This window comes from Accipiter gentilis, chromosome 9 (genome assembly GCF_929443795.1).
Source record: "Accipiter gentilis chromosome 9, bAccGen1.1, whole genome shotgun sequence".
NCBI classification, from domain to species: domain Eukaryota; kingdom Metazoa; phylum Chordata; class Aves; order Accipitriformes; family Accipitridae; genus Astur; species Astur gentilis.
This window is the reverse complement of record NC_064888.1, coordinates 34,723,277-34,740,154: the sequence shown is the minus strand read 5'-3', so window position 1 is coordinate 34,740,154 and position 16,878 is coordinate 34,723,277. Positions and strand designations below refer to the sequence as shown.

Genomic DNA, 16,878 nt, shown 5'->3' with positions numbered 1-16,878 from the left:
TGGCAGTGTGGCCCACAGAGCCCACCTGCCTCTCCCCTAGCCAAGCTTTCCACTGAAAGATGTTGGACATTTGGGACCACTAAATTTAAAAGACATTGAACTTTGAAGGGGGGTAGGGGGAGCTTCAGAAATCCATGCACCCTCTCCTCCCTGTACCCTGCTCTCATGTCTGATAGCCTGGAACCTTCTCAGCCTGTCTCCTCTGATGGTCCTTCAGCCCTGGAGCCCAGGCTCAGTTGCTGGGTTGGCTGTGCCAGGGCTGCAGCTGTTTTCCAGCTGTGCAAAGCTAAAGCAGCACTGGTACCCTGGCTGGGTTGTTTCTGTGCTCCTGCAGCTACACCGATGAGCAGCACCCAGAGCCAGGGTAAAGACAGACAGGCAAAATAAAATACTGTACCTTCCTAACCCTTGAAATCCTTTGATGGGCTCAAGACCACCTCTGAAGGGGTGTTCCTTCTTTGCACAAAGGCCCAACAGCCAGGGAGGAGTGCAGGGCTGTGACACCCAGAGCTGGCAGTGGCACTGGGGTGAGTGAGGATGTGCTGACAGGGGGCTCTGGGGTTGCTTGCCACTGCCATGGAGCCAGAGTGCAACAAAGAGCTTGGTCAGGGTATCCTGGAGGCGAGAAAGGTGACCTCACTCCCATTTTTTTTTAATTTGAAAGTCTCTGCTACAGTGCAGATTGAAGACTTGCTAATCCCAGGCCTCAGGAGGAGTACATCAGCCCCAGCTGTCAGGCTTGTCCCTGTGCACGGCTTGCACATAGGAAAAACTCATGCAAATAAACCACTGAAACTTCTGGTTCAGGACCCAGGGGACTTTCTCTCCAAAGCACAGGGAGGCTATGGCCACCGTGAAGCTTTTGTTTTCACCCATGATGAGCGGGCAGGAGAGCCTCTCTACACCCTAAATATATGTGTCAAACATGCCCTTACCGTACACACTCTGCTGTCATCCTCCAGGAGTTGTCCAGACATTTCACAGTGGTACTGAGACAGCAATGGATGAGAGCAGCTCTGCTTTCCCCACCACAGCCCAGTCAGCTTCAGTGGTCCCACTGGGCTATCTCCATCAGGGGATGGTAAACATAGGCAAGTCCTGAGCAACACCCGTTCCCCAGACAAGAAATGTTAAACAATGTCTCTGCATCCCCATTGTTTTCCTAACTCAAGGCATTTCCTTTGTTGTAACTGTGACCTATAAAGTGGCGCTTTAGAGGGTTTTATAATAAAATGTTGAGTATATTATGTTACCAGTGTTTTTTCTTTGTAATGGGGCTTGTCCCTGCTCTACTTGCCACTAGATTTAAAGTACATCAAACCCCCAACACTGTTTGTTAGTTACTACAAAGTTCCTTAGCTATGCACTCTACAACTGCAATGGACTACAGCTTAAAAAATTTAGTCCTCTATAGTGACTGCACCATCTACCAAAAAAAAGTTTTGGACAGCTAACCCACTAAAAAATAGCAATAACCCTGAGAATTTGCATGAATACATCATGAATACATGTAACAGATTCCTACCTGTATCTCCGTAGCACAGTCCTCTTGCACAAAACCAGCAGAGAAAAAAAAGCATCCACTACCTTCCTCTGGCCACTAGATAGCAACTGTGTGCAACGCTTAGTGCCTGCTGCAGTCACAAAAGGGAAAACCAGGATGGGGTTTAGCTGGAAAGGAGTAGAGTTACTAAAGAAAGTGATTGAGGCCAGTCTTTATAGAACAGACACCCAGCCAGACACGTCTGTGAAGTATCTTTTGGTGGCTGTACCACTACTTGCTCCACTCCCGCAGAAAGCTTGGGAAGGCACTGTAGCTACAGCACAAAATCCTGGGGAATGTCCTGCTCCCCCGCCTTTCCTAGTCCACCCATTGACACAAACCTGCCAACCGGCCCATCGGTGTCCTGTCAGCCTCTGAGCCCAGGAATCCCAAAATAATAACTCGATTTGGGATTGCTGTTTTGAGTTGAAGGGGCAGCAGCAGTTGCTTTTATCCTTCCTCAACGGCACTGCCCATCACCTATGGCTGCTTTGTAACACCGCAGTGTCAGCTCTGGCTATCCCCAGCACACCTCTGCCTTTTGATCCCCGTGGAGCATTGTGGTAGCAAACACAGCTGCCAAGGGGCACAGCTGCACCCAGATTGAAGAACTTGCTCAACCTCAGCACCACAAAGCCCTCGTGCCTGACACAAGTCAGTCTCATCCTACAAAATACCACATTGAAGGATTGGGCCCAAAGACACAGCCGTGTAGGGGAGGCAGAGCTCCTACTGGATATCTAACACACAATTTAATGCTTATTGTTATTGCTTTGTTAGTTATTCCCAGCTTAATTCTCCCTTGTGCACAGTGCAGCCAGGCCACTATGGGGCCTGCCGTGTGTCACAAGCAGAAGCCCATATTCTGGAAGGAAATTTGCTGCTACAAACCATTTTTCTTAGCAAGTTTCTCACACCTAAGTACACTCAGTTTTTGCTTTGGATACACCAGCTACTGGGGGACCCTGCCTAGCACATCAGGAGAGCTAGCAGGCACTTTGATTTTCAACTAAGACACAAGTGCCAGATTTTAAAAGAAAAAACTACCTGTTATTGGTAGAGAAGTTGACCTATATGTTTATATAAGTTGTCTTGGGTATGAATCAAATTACTTCTACTGAAGAGAGTAAGATTGCAGGTGTTTTGCAAGCTGAAGAAGCCAGCTGGCTTTAAGGGGAGCATCAGCAGACCCGGTGCCAGTGCTACAGCACCTCCCTCGCGCTGGCTCCGGCTGTTGGTGCCCAGGCAGAGTGGCACAGCGGAGTCCAAAGCCCAGCTCCCTGGCTGCAGCCTTTGCAGTACAGGCACCGAACACGTATCCTCATCACAAAGAGGCATGGTTTTGCTCGCTGAGGGAAAGTAAGACTAAAGAGGGTGAAATTCACGGTACTTACTTAAATCCCAGTTTCTTGAAGGGGAAACAGGCTCTCCCCTGAAGTCAGCACACGGCCCGCGACCAGCCACGGCTCATCCAGCGATCCTATGGAGTGAGAATAATTCACAGCTCCCTTAGTAACAGCAGCCCAGACATCTAATGACAACCTGGCACAGATGGCATCCCTGATGCCAGACAGGATTAGCGCTGGCTTCGCAGGGACCCCACCTCCTCGGTGGCTGTGCCAGCCTCAAACATCAACCCAGCCTTAAGGGAATGAGCTCCCATCAGGTAAGTTCTCATTAAGTATTTCTGATTGAATCAAAGCAAGTCTGTGAGAGTGACTTGAATAAGGGATCATGTCAGAGACTCAAGCCCCTTACTTACTCTCTCTTTTTAAATTAAAATTTGCAGGAGAAAGGGCCTAGAAATTAACCAGGATCTTCAACTCAAATTTTTAAAAAGAAAACAGCTCCAACAACTGCTCAACAGTGTCCTGCTTGCCTGTGGGATCAACAGGCCTCTCCAAGAGCGTCCCATACATCCTGATCTTTGTTATCAGCTTGGCTTTTCCCATCTCCTCCCAATGCCCCAACACCTCCTTACCTTGCAAAGTGCTTTGTCTCGTACAAAAGGAGAGCTGGTGGGTGCTGCCACTGCCAGAGCACATCTGAGCAGCAATCCAAGGCTTCAGCAATCAGCCACATTTAGGAGGAAGGTCACAGTCACAGCACACATAGATCCCTGACTCACAGGGATCCCTGGGGCATTTTGGGCACTGAGACCTCAGTCAGACGCACCTGGAGGCTAAGGGCTGGGTTTAGGAGCCAGCTTTCCTGAAACTCCTTCATGAGTTTCCAATCTTTCATACCGTCTCTACTTGAGAAACTGATGCACAGGGCTAGATGTATCCCATCCAGCATTAAAATGTTGTCTCCAGCATGAGATTTCAGAGTCTGCAATTCCTGAATTCCACAGAGAGGTTTGTCTCTCTGCTTAAAACCAGCAGGATGGTACACACACAGGGTTTGTCCCCCGTTCAGGACCCGGGCAAGCATCTTTTGTCCCAGTCAAGCCCATGCACTCTAAAAACGTACTTACTACGCACACGTTAAAACAAAGAGAACTTACAAAGATTACACCAAACCACATTTGCCACAAGGCAAAGTCCTCAGCAGCACTGTACAAACTGTCCTGCAGGCAACAGAGATACAAAGAAAAGGTTTTAAGCACCTGTACAAGGCTAGGAAAGCACATCCCAGCTCCAGAGCTGTGTGCCAGAGGAGGTAAATATTTGAGAGGGAAGACTGATCATGCAGAGGACGAATGCCTGCGAGGAGTGAACTAACGATGCTGTTACACCAACTATAGCAGAGAAGCCACCAGGGAGCTGCAAACCCATCAGGGCCGTGAGGATGAGAATTCACAGTCCCTCTGACCCTTCACGCAACAGGGAGGCCAGGGAGAGTTTTCAGAGCAGTCTGGCTGGAATCCAGCCAGCTCCATGGGCACTTCTGCACCATAAAACACGAACCACATCTTTGGTGTCAGCTGTGAGTCTGATCTAGCCCATTCTCTCTACAGGAGATGACTGACAGTTTTACGGCAGAGGCAATGCCTAGCTACAGCCATGCCTAAATAAGTAACGTTAATAGATTAGTTTCTCTTTCTATCCCAAATGCTAGCCCTTCAACTAAGCCTCTATTTTGCTGTGCCTTAGGACACAGACAATCTACTAAAGTGACAGTGAAAAGAAAGAGGAAATTCTCCTTTCTCCTAGCCTTGTTTGTCCCACAAGGTACGACAGTGCTGCTCCTGTCTCAGTGCCAGCTTTCATCCCCGAGAGTGCTTTTAGACCATTCTTCTTTTGACAACAAACCTGCAGAGTAATTTGTGTCTCTCTTTGTACATCTAATGTTACTATTCAAACATGGGGCCAGGACATCTGGGTGAAGGGGTTTTTCTTCTTCTGGGAACAATAGACGCTATTTTCACAAGTGCTGGCAGTCACAGTCAATGTCTCTGCCTCAGTCCTGTCCAGAGCTGCTCCTGCTCTCCCAAGGTGACGGACGCCATGGGAAAGGCAGCAGAGAAAAACCCAACAGTGTGAACCATGGGCCCTGGGGGAGCAATTATGTAAATTTTACAGCTTCATGGGCAAACTGATCTAGTGATCCATCTATGCTGATGCTCTGAAGGATGCAGGCATGTGGCCAAACTGTCTTTGGAGACACATGAACCATCGCAGCCCAGCAGAGGCCCAGCCTATGCTGCAGAGACCACTGCTGCGCTGGGGACAAGATCAACTTAAAACAACGAGGGGAGGCAGAAATGCCATTCAGCTCACCCATCCAGGTTCAGGCCAGGACAAGCACACTGTTGTCCCCAGCCAGCTCCAGAAGGAGAGCAAAGCAAAATGGCAAAGCTCTGAGCCGTGGAAACAGCACCAAAAAGAAGAGGTGAGACTTGACCTGGAACGGGCAAAAAAGAAGGAACAAGAGAAAAATACACACTTGCAAAGGAGAGAGCAAAGATGTGGCCAGCAGGAGGAGAAAGGAAAGGGTGAATGAGATCTGGGAGGAGAGGTCCAGGCCTTTTCCTCCTCTGACCTGCACGTTGCCTGCCATGCTTTGCTCCCAGCACCCGTGTGAAGCCGCTCAGGAGGCTGTCCGGGTCCTGTCCCCTCCAGGTCAGACTGTGGCTGGCAGGTAAGAGTGAGGCTGGCAGGGGACGAATGGAGTTAAACCTGAAAGCAGACAGACCAAGGTCCAAAGACCAGTGGGACAGTACTGGCTCCGTCCAGAGCCTACAACAGACTGGGACCTTTGTTTGCAAATGGCTGGAGGATTGCCCTTACTCGGCGTCCTTGCAGCATAGGTAACTGGATTTGACCTGGGTCAACTCTGGGACAAAAATAGTCAACGCACCTACTAAAAATAGCAACACACACCGACTGTCACAGCTTTGATTGGAGTTGCATAAATCATTAAATGCTCTTGTAAAACCAATCCTTTTCAAACCTCTCCTTATCAAAAACAGGCGGCTACCAAATGCCTATGAAGATAAACCATATTCAATCACTCCAAATAAATTCAGAGAAGAAAGTGGCATGGACAACTTACAAAACAGAATAGAAGCTCGTAATCATTTCTCCTTCCTCTTGTCTTTCTGCATGTAACAAGCCATTCACTCCAGCACCTGGCTGCTAGTGCATAATCTATGTTATACCACTTCAGCAGGAGCTCCAGAATTGTTCAGACTTCTACGTATTTTCAGGTTAACTCAAAGATCTCTCAAGAAGTCTGTTTAAAAAAAATAATCACACACCACTAGAATCTGGATGAGGAAATGCAAAATGCCAGTAGTAAATACTTAAACACAAATATTTACTTCAAATAAAAAAGAAAGAGAGCACTGGGAAGCCCAGTTTGTGCAATGCAGGAACTGGGAATGGCTTCAGCACAGTCCCTGTGCTGGAGCAACTCAATGTCAAGGACAGTGGTGGCTTCCTGGATCGTGCCTGCGAGTGGCAGTAAGCGTTCCTGGACAGAGAACTGGAGCACCCAGCACATCTGCATCAGTGTCTCTGATCCACATGTCTTTTGGTGTGCCGGGGGGCTCTGGAGAAGTGCTGCAAACCACTTGAACTCTGCTGCACATGGGAGTGCGGAGGAAGGACCAGGGACCTCGGAGAATCGCCCCGGAGAACTCCTGTTGCGGAACAGAAACACAGATGTGGGATAGGGGCTTTAGGACCAAGTCATAAGTTCACGCTCAGTCCATTACAATCCAAAAAGCATCCACTTGGCCTTAGCTGACAGACATGAGAGGCCATGGGGTGGAAGTCAGAACTCCTAGACTCAGGTAAAAAGCACAATACTAGGGGGGAAAAAAACCACTTAATTGAAAACTTCTCACCATGGGTACAAGACCACCTCTAGGGAGCCAGAGGCTCACAACCTCCTGGCCATTGCTCCCCTGCTGAAGAGGAGGAAGGCAATGGGGAGGCTTTTGCGCCATGGGAAATGCTGAAAGCAATAGAGGGTCACGCTCCAACAGAGATAGCTCCCTCCCATTAAAAGGGAGCCAGAGCTTTCCACCCTGGGGATCAAAGAGGGTTTGCTTCTTCTAGCAAGGCAGAGGGAAAAGAGGAACAGAACAGAGTGGAGGAAGATTACCAAAGTTATTACATCTTCTTGGGGTCCCCTCACAGTCAACTCCCTTAGTGAATATGTAAAACAGGGCACAGCTTCTTGAGAGAAGCCCTTGTTCCCCTCAGCAGCCCAAACCTCTCCACGTTCCACGTGACAAAGGCCATGCCAGCACCAAGACCCAGCCACCAAACAGCTGTCCAAGAGTTACAGCCACATCTCTGCTGGAAGGAGAGGTGGAGATGTGGGATCCGTTCAGAGGGGCTGGGCAGAATGGATGACATCTGCCGTGGTTGCCACCTGCTGATCCTTACTGCTCTCACAGTGGGGTCCTTCCCAGCCGTGGCATTTGCACCGGTAGCTCCCAGGCCCGAGGATGCATACGCCCTGGTTCATGCACGGGTTGGGTTTGCACAGGTTCACGGGGCTTTTTGCTTCTGCAACAAACACAAACAGAACAGCAGGCTCAGGCACATCTACAGAGCATTAATAGCTAGGACCCACGTCCATCAGGAATGCTGCAAAAATAACAGCAACTATATATTCCAGACGTCAAAAAATGTCATCTAGGGCTAATGGGATTGGAAAGCCACATTAACATGGCAGAGGGTGCAAGCTCACAACCCTGTCTTGGCACACAGGACAAACTCCTCTGTGTTTAACCTAGAGAAGAGGAAGAACAGCTTTGAGAGATGTTCTAATCTGGAGGAGAATATTCATAATAAAGCTTAAGAGTGGCATCATGTTAGGCTGCATATCAAAGAAAAGCAACATGGAGCATCTTCAGAGCTGTGCACTGAACACATGAGCACCTCTAAGCCCTCCACATCCAGACACTCCCAGTGCAGAGCAAGACACATGCCCTGCTCCAAGCAGTTTACAACCCCAAACGCCACTGGAGTTCAAACCCCTTTGGGCTGGAGAGGACCTGAGTTTCCACCAGAGAGGAGCAAGGACAAGAAGTCAGCTGGGAAGCAGGAATGGCATGAATGCAAAACAACACAGGAAAAATTTCTGGGCTTCTTTTCTAGGAGGTTTGAGAGAAAACCCTGCAACCACAGCCCAAGCTGTTATTAGCCCTGTTCTTGCGCAGTATGTGACAGCTTTCCCAACCCTCTTAACACAGCAGAGCCCAGCTGTCAGCAGGGCTGGCAGTGTTTCATGCTGCCTTGCTGTGAATACATTAGGTTAAGTAGCAGCATCCCAGAGGGATTTGCTTCCAGTCTGCTGGCAACACCACCGCAGTGTTGGTAAGGGCGTGAAATTCCTCTGCTGAACAACTACGTGGTGTAGAGTCTGGAGCTGCTAGCCTTGCCCTTTGCTCTGCAGTAGAAAATGCACAGAAGGAGTAGAAAAAGGGGGAGAAGGAAATAATATAAATTCTATCCCCTATCCATCAGGACGGTTGCTAGAGCTTACCACACATTGTGCTCGTTCTCCCTGTAGAGATAACAATATGTGCACAGCAACTCTCAAACTACACCCAAGATTGGCAAAATTATCATTGAAATTCAGTTTTTTGACAGTCAAATCCTAGATCTCAGACATCTCAATCTTTAGTTCCTGTTGATTTTGTATGGAGCCAAGTTGGGTTCAACACCATTTTCTCATCATGGGACATCTCAGATGGGGTTCTGCCTGACAGTGTATCCCCAGGGATGGCCACTTCCACTGTCATTGTAGTTTGGTAGAGCTGCTGACAATGAAAGCTGGATCTCTTGGACACACCACTCATCTTCCAGGTGCTGGCTGCTCCCCAGAGAACTTTTCCATGGTGCTCTGCTCCACATGCCACGCATCCACCACCTCCCTCCACAGCCGCTCCACAGCATAACCTCACAGTCCCTGTTTGGGGGAATCATGCTATTCCACCCAGATGCTGTTTCTCTGAACTCAAGCCTACTGTTAACACAGTACCAACTTAAACAAGCCTCTTGCACTTCAGGGATTATACCCTTTGATGATCACAAGAGCTTGTATTTCCGTTAATCAGATTCACATATATTTAATGCTTGGGATCTTTTCTCCTAGACGCTGGATTGTTCCTTTCAAGCCTCTTTTCAGCTGAGCCTCAGAATAAATATGATATTCCAGGTGTCCAGAGGCAGAGTCTGTTTCTCAAATACTTGTATCATGAGTCATAAATTTTTTAAAGTCCTTTCACAGACAATGATTCTGTTATTGAGCCTTGGACTTAGGAGTAGAAGACTGAATGAAGGGCTTATCTTTACATCGCCCTTGGTCTCAGCCCATCTACTACAAACAGTGACTACCTGCACATGAAATGAAAGCAGCAATTCAGTCTCAGGAAATTATATGTTATTACCCTGACTCATTGAACCTTGCCGTCTCTTCCCCTTCATCCGTGGCACTGTAGTCAATTTCATGGTACAGTAGACTGTTTTTATAACAACACAGCTGAACATACCACTGCAATAGGAGCACATTGAAAAGCTCCAGGTAGACACTGTCTGCAGAGCCTGCCAGGAGACCAGCTCCTCACCCCAAAGAGACGGCACTGTAGTTCTTTCTAACCCTGAAGGAGCCACAGGCGTGCCCAGAGATGAAAAGGACCTTTGATTGTGCTGAAACTCAATATGCTGGTTCATTTGATCTTACAAATGGGTTAAAACATAACAAAAGCAAATAGTTAGATGTTAGACTATTTTGAATGAGAAACAAGGCATGGCATTTTAACTAGAACTTTCGCCACCACTAATCCCTGCAAACTAGGGCTGCTATCCTTTCTGAAAAGCTGACTTCCATCAAACACAAGCACTTACACTCAGCACGCAAATGTTTCAAAACTTGGTATCGGGGTCAATTTTTTTCCAGCTGGAGACCGGCTCTCAGGACTCAAAGTTTTGAAGAAAGTGCACTTTTTTTTTCTTTTGCACAAACATGAGCTTTTAAATGAATATTTGAAAAGCGTTCCCTCCCACTTTGGAGATAAGCATTTGGTCCTGCAAACAAAATTAATTACAAGTTGTCCGAAGGCCTCAGTTTAACTGTCTGCAGGCTTCAAAATGGGCAGATTCTGATTTTAGGATTAAATTCTGTGCAACACAAATAAAATCTTGAAAGCCTACATGATAACTTCAGTAGCGGGACACTAAGGATGAACAGGATTGATAAGGTTTCAGACCCAGCACTTTGCAAACAGCTGGGCACAAACCTGTTGAACAAGACAGCAGAGACCTCACTTGGGAACCAACACTGTTGGCTGCAGAAACATGTCCCATTAAGCGCCCCCAGCAACACTGCAGGGGGTACAGTAATGCACAGTAAATTCTACAGGTTTAAAGCAGCATCAGAAAAAGAGTAAACTTCTTTTTCTTTCAGGGAAGGCAGAACCTCGACCTGGCAGGGCTGGAAAGAGCCAGTCACACTAAGCCCAATCTCACCCACTCGACTGAATCTTAGGAAAGTTGGTTCCTATTCCTATAGGATTGCTTTGGACAGTCACCAGATCTCTATGCCATAGTCTCCCCCTCTGTAAAATGTGAAAGATAGTATCAAGCTTACTAGGTAAAGCATCAGAAAACCTACGATAACAACAGCTGGTGGCACCAGCATAAAGAACAAGGATGGGACATTCTCTCACCTTCACAGATTCTTTCAATGATAAGGTCTCGGTAATACTGCAGGTCTTCATAGGAGGAGATGTGGACCAGGTAGTTGGGAGAGCCAGCAACCCTCAGCAGCACGTCCTTCCGCACGTCCCCAATAACAACCACAAACACCAAGATGCCATTGTGCCTCAGCTGCTGAGCTGGGGCAGCTGCATCCTCCATGCCGCCTCCGTTTGTGAGCACCACCACCACCTTGTTGACACCAGGTCTTGCTCCTTTCTGCACTGTCATCACGTCACCATAAATACGCAGCAAGGCACTGCCAGCAGAGGCCGAGTCCCCAAGGAAAGGCACCTGGTCGATGGCTTGGAGGACAGCTGAATTGCTTGTGTGGGTGTCCAAAGCGAACACAGTGTGAGCTTTGCTGCCATAGATCACAAGGGCAATTTGGGTGACATCGCGGTTGATGCTGAAATGCAAACAGCTGCTCCTGACAAAGTCCCTCAGCTGCAGAAAATTCTCCAGGCCAACTCCAGATGAGGCATCCACTGCAAATGCTAAATCAAGTGACTGCGCCTGGCAGCCTGGATAAAAGAGTACAAACACAGTATTTTTCAGAATATATATGTAATCCTTTCTGACCAAAAAAAAGCAGGGGGCAGAAATGGTGGGCAAAATTCATCTCTGCTGATCACTGACTGTGAAGGGTGATCTACGACCTTTTCATGCCAAGGGAGATCCATCATAAAAAGCAGTGATGGAAGGTTAGTCCCTGGATCTGTGACTGACACAAAACAAGCACAGTCATACTTCTGTCCTTCCCTCCTCCCCAGTAGAGTTCATAAGAACTCCTCATGGCTTGACAAAGTCGTCCCACAATGCCCATATCACAGCCTTACCTTCAGGATTGTCCACACTGCAGATTCTTCTCTGCAGCTCTGGGATCCTGTTGAACAGGTCCTGGGGGTCCGAGTAGACAATTGTCTGCTTCGGACTGCCAGTCACTTTGGTCAGCTCTGCTCTCATGAAGCTGCTGCCTACACCGATCAAGAAGAGATCTCGCTCCCTCGCGTACTTAGCGGCTTCTGTCACCGGATCCTGGGACTTGGAGTCAGTGAGCAAGACAACCACACGTGGGAGATCATCCTGCATGTCTGCAAAGACTGGGGTGCTCCTAAAACCATGCTGTGCAATGTACTGCAGGGCTCTGCCTGTCAGAGTTCCTCCTCCACTGAAATTCAAAGCATCAATGCGCTTCATGAGACTGAATGCATCCTTGTGCTGGCCCACTTCAATGGGTATCCTGACATCATTATCGTACTGGGCCACCCCCACGTTCATTGGCGAGTCCTGGCCCATCACCGCTTGGAGGAACCTCTTGAGGAATGCCTTGTAGCGCAGGAACCCTTCCAGCGTGACCCCCGCCGAGCTGTCCATCAGGAAAAGGAGATCCACACCACAGTCGAGGCTCAGCTTTGGTGCTGAAAAGGGAGACAGCAATTTGTCGTTTGCAGGACAACAAGGCAAGCATGCCAGGCACCTCAGCCGGGGCCTGCTGGAAGCCCTGTGGTGTGGAGAAGGAACATCGTGTCCAGGAACCTAAACGGTTCGCCAGACATGTCATGAGCTGGAGGACAACTGTGCCAGGAGCGCGCTTTATTTTGGTTGGATGCAATATAAGCCTTTAGAGACAGGAAATATCCATGGGAGTCTGGGGGGGATTCCTGAACTTTTGGATGGCAAACTTCAAATTAGAAATGACAACTCCACTCTCTTAGTACTCTGGGGAAAACACTCTGAGTTTCAGTATACCACTAGGTTTACAGTTGGACTTGATGATCTTAAAGGTCTTTTCCAACCTAAACAATTCTACGATGCTATATCATTTATCGGCGAAAGAAGGGAGTCCAAGCACCAGACCCTCTTCAGTAACACCCTGAGACACTTTAAAGTGGGAGCCTTGATTCTTGGGGAAATAAGTACAAAACATTTTCTAAAGATCAAGACCTTCTTGGGTTTCCTACACTGAACCCCCAAAATCAGGAGTCCCTCATGGGCCCATGTGTGCTGGGAGGAGACCAACAGACATACCTACGTGTCTTTCCCAGTTTCTCTTCTCTGCTACTCCCATGGCACCTGCATTTAGAAACAAAGGCAGCCACACCAGGGTAAGACTGTCAGTATTGGTGCTCCACACCCACAAGGTTTCTGAGCAGCAAGACTCAGTCACTGGGCCTGACACAGTCATAACCAGCATGACAGAAAACTCAGCCTGTCTTCTAGAGAAAAGCCCAAAGGCTGCAGCCCAAGCCCAGTCATCCCTATGGCTGTGCAACAGGGACCACAGAGGCAGGGCACAGCCAAGAAAGGAGGAGGGAGAGCACAGGTTCACACCTACCGCAGTGGATGTCTCCTCCGTACCCCAGTGGGCAGAGGCAGTGGTATTTGTCCAGTCCCTCTGGGACACACGTGCCCCCGTTCTGGCACGGCTGGGAGTCACAAGGGTCTAAACGGGACCAGGAAAGGGAAAGACAGGGAGTCAGCAGGGAGCCTGCCCCTTCCCATCCTGTGCCAGTGTGAGCATCCCCGTTTGTGGAAAAGGGGCCACACCACTGCCCCTCTTGCTGTGGAGTTTGAACTAATGCAGGGCCACCTGCACCTTTACCTCCACGGCAATTCCATTTTGGGAGGGCTCTCCAACAGGCAGTGGTGAAGAAGGCAAACCAGGCTGTGACCTCAGTTCATTTGCTTTGGAATAACGCCAATGAAATTACATTCATGTAAATACAGAATTGCTAACAGTCATGCAGCCCTGCCAGATTTACACCAGCAATGAAGGGATCAGGGTCTGGCCTGCTGCTTGGACAATGTTCTACTGACAAAGAAAATAAAGCCACTGTCACCTGAACCAGCAAAAAGGTGGGGTTAAGGGCAGAACTGAAGGGCCATAGCTACTTCCACAGTCACAAACCCAGGCTGGCAACCAGCAAGTGTCAGGTTCCCGGCTAAACTGATGATGTCCATGGTACCAAGTGAACGAGCGGAGGCATCTCACTGCATACTCCCCTAGCTGGAGAGCAGTGACGCCCCGCAGGCATGGGGAAGCAGTGCAAGCCTCTGCCCCAAGAACATGAGCAGTTGAGGATTAACTGGCTCCTCAAATGGAAGGAGAAATGATGGGAAAATATTTTAATCCAAAAGAACTCTGGTCATGAATACCCCCGAGACAAAAAAACTGAACATAGTATCAACTTCTTGTTAAGGATCACACTCTCTCCCTCAGAACAAAATTTTTAGAAGTGAAAGTAAAACCCCATCTTTTTATTCTTTAGTTATTAGCCTTTTTAAAATTTTGATTTACATAGCAGGAAAGGTAAGTCCTACCTGGACACACAGTTCGGAAGCATCTGGATGAGTGTTTTATCAAGACTCTCTTCCATCTGAAACGGGAAGAATAAAACCTATCATGAATGTAAAGATTAACAAGGTATCTTCAAGGCTGACTTTACTGTGTTTTCAATGGAACAAATTTTCCTTTGAAAATGCAATTTTTCAAAACAAGTATTTCAAAAGAAAATGTCCATTCTGAGTGGGGTGGCAAAAGAAAAAACATCATTTCATCAAATCTACTCTTTTGGTTTTTAATTCTACTTTAACATTTTACATTTAAAGATTATGGATGTATTTTTAAGGCTACAAATTATTATTTTTTTCTAGTTGTTACAGAAGACATGTTAAACTTTTTGCTCTAAATCAGAATGAAAAGAAAATTCTACAGCAGTGAGAATTTCTTATTCAACATTAATGCTAGCATGTGACTTATCCAGCTGTAACTAGTGGACAACCAAGGTTTAGAATGGGAAGAAATCCTCAGCCCTCAGCTGTGCCTGCCAGTGGGATTTTTCAACTTCCTCCTTCATTTCCCTGCCCTAAGATGACATGAAAAAAAACCACCAAACCCTAGAGCAGAGGCGTATACTTGCCACACGTAAGGTGGCAGGTAACATTGGTTCCTGACAGTGAGACGATTTCTGCATTTTTTCATCCTTGTTAATGAGGTTTCTATTTCTCTAATACCTGCAGCTTCACTATGCCACTGATTTTTACAGTGTTCTGCATTAGGGCTGCTCAAACTTGCAGCAACTGTGGCCAAATCCATCACTTTGGGGATGCCATAAGCAAGCCACAAGCTGCTCTGCTTTCCCATCTTGGCCCTGAGGTACAAGTATCTGGAAACACTCACAGGCATTAGGACATGTCTGAAATTATCCATACAATCATTCCCATTATATCTATGCAGCAGGCCGTCAAGGCACAGTCCAGATCTGGGGTGATTTTCAAACATTAATCTGAATGCCTGATATTAAAACAAACACATGAAGCATCTCTTCAAAGGAAAAACAATGCCCCCTACCAATTTCTGTCTGACACCATTTTCACTTGGCTATTTTTATCAGCAAAGAGCATGAAGCTGCCTTGCCCTTCACAGCTCATTTTTAAAGCATTTCTCCCGCTGTACCGACGGCAGTGACACTATTATTTGATGGACCTGACAAGCTTTATGGGTTTTCAGCTCCAGCCTCCTCTCCCTGAGCAAGAAGACATTCCCCTCATGTAACTCACTGCCATTGACGTGACAAGGAAGCTCTTTGTGTGCATCCTAGTTTTGGCATTGCTGCACTATGACTGGGGGGTATTTTCTGCCAGTCACTGAAGCCTCGCCACAGAAAAGTCCTTCCTAAGCCCCCCAGGGCAGGCAAGCAAAGCTAAAAAAGGAAAAGGGGCTTCTCTGAAAGAAAGCAAGCCTGAGTGGCAAAAAGCGATCTAGCACCAACACAGGGAGCCAAACCTAGAAACCCTCTGCATCACAGAGCTGGTACAGAGATGTAAACTTCAAAGGATCTCTGTTCAACAGGTAGGAAACTAATCCCAGTTCCATTTATAGTATTTATGGCGCTCTTGGTCTAATCATCTTCTGCTTCTTTGTCTCAGCAACTCCTCCTATCATTTGCTTCTCAGATCAGCCAATGGTCAGAGCAGGGAGAGCCTTCTGCTAGGTCTAGAGGCTATGTTTGTATCAGTCTTCTGAAGGATCTTCATCCCAGTAAAGAGTCAAGGTCAGATAAAAGCCTCATTACCACGTCTCTCATCTTCTCTCAGCCCCACACACCTTTAAAGACGCGGGTGTCTAACTTACCTGTAGAAAGGGCACAGTGACACATGCACTACGTTTGGCTGCTTTGAGCCTTTCCAACACATATAGTTTCCAGCCAGCTCTTTCACAGTCTCCAGGGTCCTGCGTTCACAAGGGTGGGATTCAACTTTGCAGCCTGTAGCAAAGAACAAATGCAAACTAGGATCAATTGCCTGAAAGTACAAAGTCTGTGTGGGAGTGGGGCACCATTCTGGAATGGGTTAGTCTTCCTCAACTGCCTGCCAACAGCAGACCAGACGGTACTTCAGAGACCCTCCATGAGACCCCAGAAGAGAAATTTTTTGTCGACAAGCTCACCAACCCACCCCACTTTCTGGGTTGCTCACTATTCATCCTCTGCTTTGCTATAGAACTCGCACTGCTGAGTTCAGGGTTCAGTGACAACTTTTCAGCCCCTCTGGTGCCTTCGTCATTCATGTATTGGATTTTCTGCTACCTCTGGACAACTCTAGTTCTATCTTTTCTATCTCTTGCAAGCCCCTGGTGTCCCGTCCCGTCCCCCCCCCCCTTAACACACAGCCAAGTCCATTAGAAGATTTAACACAACTGTGTTGATCCCTCTATCCCCCATGACATGAACAAGGACCATTATTCCCATTTTCAGAGGTGAACTGAGGCACAGAAAGATTTAGGATCCTGCAGCTTGCAGATATTTGGAGAGGTAGCTGGCAAGCATGCCATCCAGTCTGGGCACCAGCACCGAGTTACTTCAAAGCGCAACTCCTGCTAATTCCCCTGTACGCTTTTTGACGCTGCCTCACCTTTCTCACTCAGTGACATGGTCCAAGTTCAAAGCATGGGCATGAAGGTGGAGCCAGGACGGGGGTTACCTGGAGCAGTGGCACTGCAGACAGAGCCGGTGAGGGTGCTGTACAGGCCGTTGGCAGCATCGTCAGCATCTCCAGCAAAGAGCACATGCTGCTCGGTGGGCTCGCTGGCCAGCACGTGCAGCTCCTCCCACCTGCCGAGCAAGGCAGGGGTTCAACCGCTTAGTCAACCCCAAAGAACTGAGTATCAAAACA

General features: G+C 47.9%; 1 protein-coding gene across 4 annotated transcripts in view; it reads right to left on the bottom strand.

The window, feature by feature from the left end:
* Positions 1 to 1,530: 1,530 nt before the first annotated feature.
* Positions 1,531 to 16,878, bottom strand: part of VWA2 (von Willebrand factor A domain containing 2) — a 33,771-nt gene continuing 18,423 nt past the window's right edge. For 2 of the 4 annotated variants that reach the window (XM_049811338.1, XM_049811337.1), the window contains exons 7-16: positions 16,687 to 16,817; positions 15,839 to 15,971; positions 14,026 to 14,081; positions 13,040 to 13,147; positions 11,541 to 12,122; positions 10,674 to 11,225; positions 7,384 to 7,506; positions 6,041 to 6,629; positions 2,938 to 5,664; positions 1,531 to 1,671 (exon numbers count right to left, since the gene is read on the bottom strand). In XM_049811338.1, the coding sequence (XP_049667295.1) occupies positions 6,496 to 6,629; positions 7,384 to 7,506; positions 10,674 to 11,225; positions 11,541 to 12,122; positions 13,040 to 13,147; positions 14,026 to 14,081; positions 15,839 to 15,971; positions 16,687 to 16,817 (1,819 nt within the window). In that variant the 3' untranslated portion in view covers positions 1,531 to 1,671; positions 2,938 to 5,664; positions 6,041 to 6,495. Of the gene's footprint in view, positions 1,672 to 2,937; positions 5,665 to 6,034; positions 6,630 to 7,383; positions 7,507 to 10,673; positions 11,226 to 11,540; positions 12,123 to 13,039; positions 13,148 to 14,025; positions 14,082 to 15,838; positions 15,972 to 16,686; positions 16,818 to 16,878 lie in introns of those variants that run through there. The other 2 variants (XM_049811340.1, XM_049811341.1) reach the window with 2 other exon arrangements.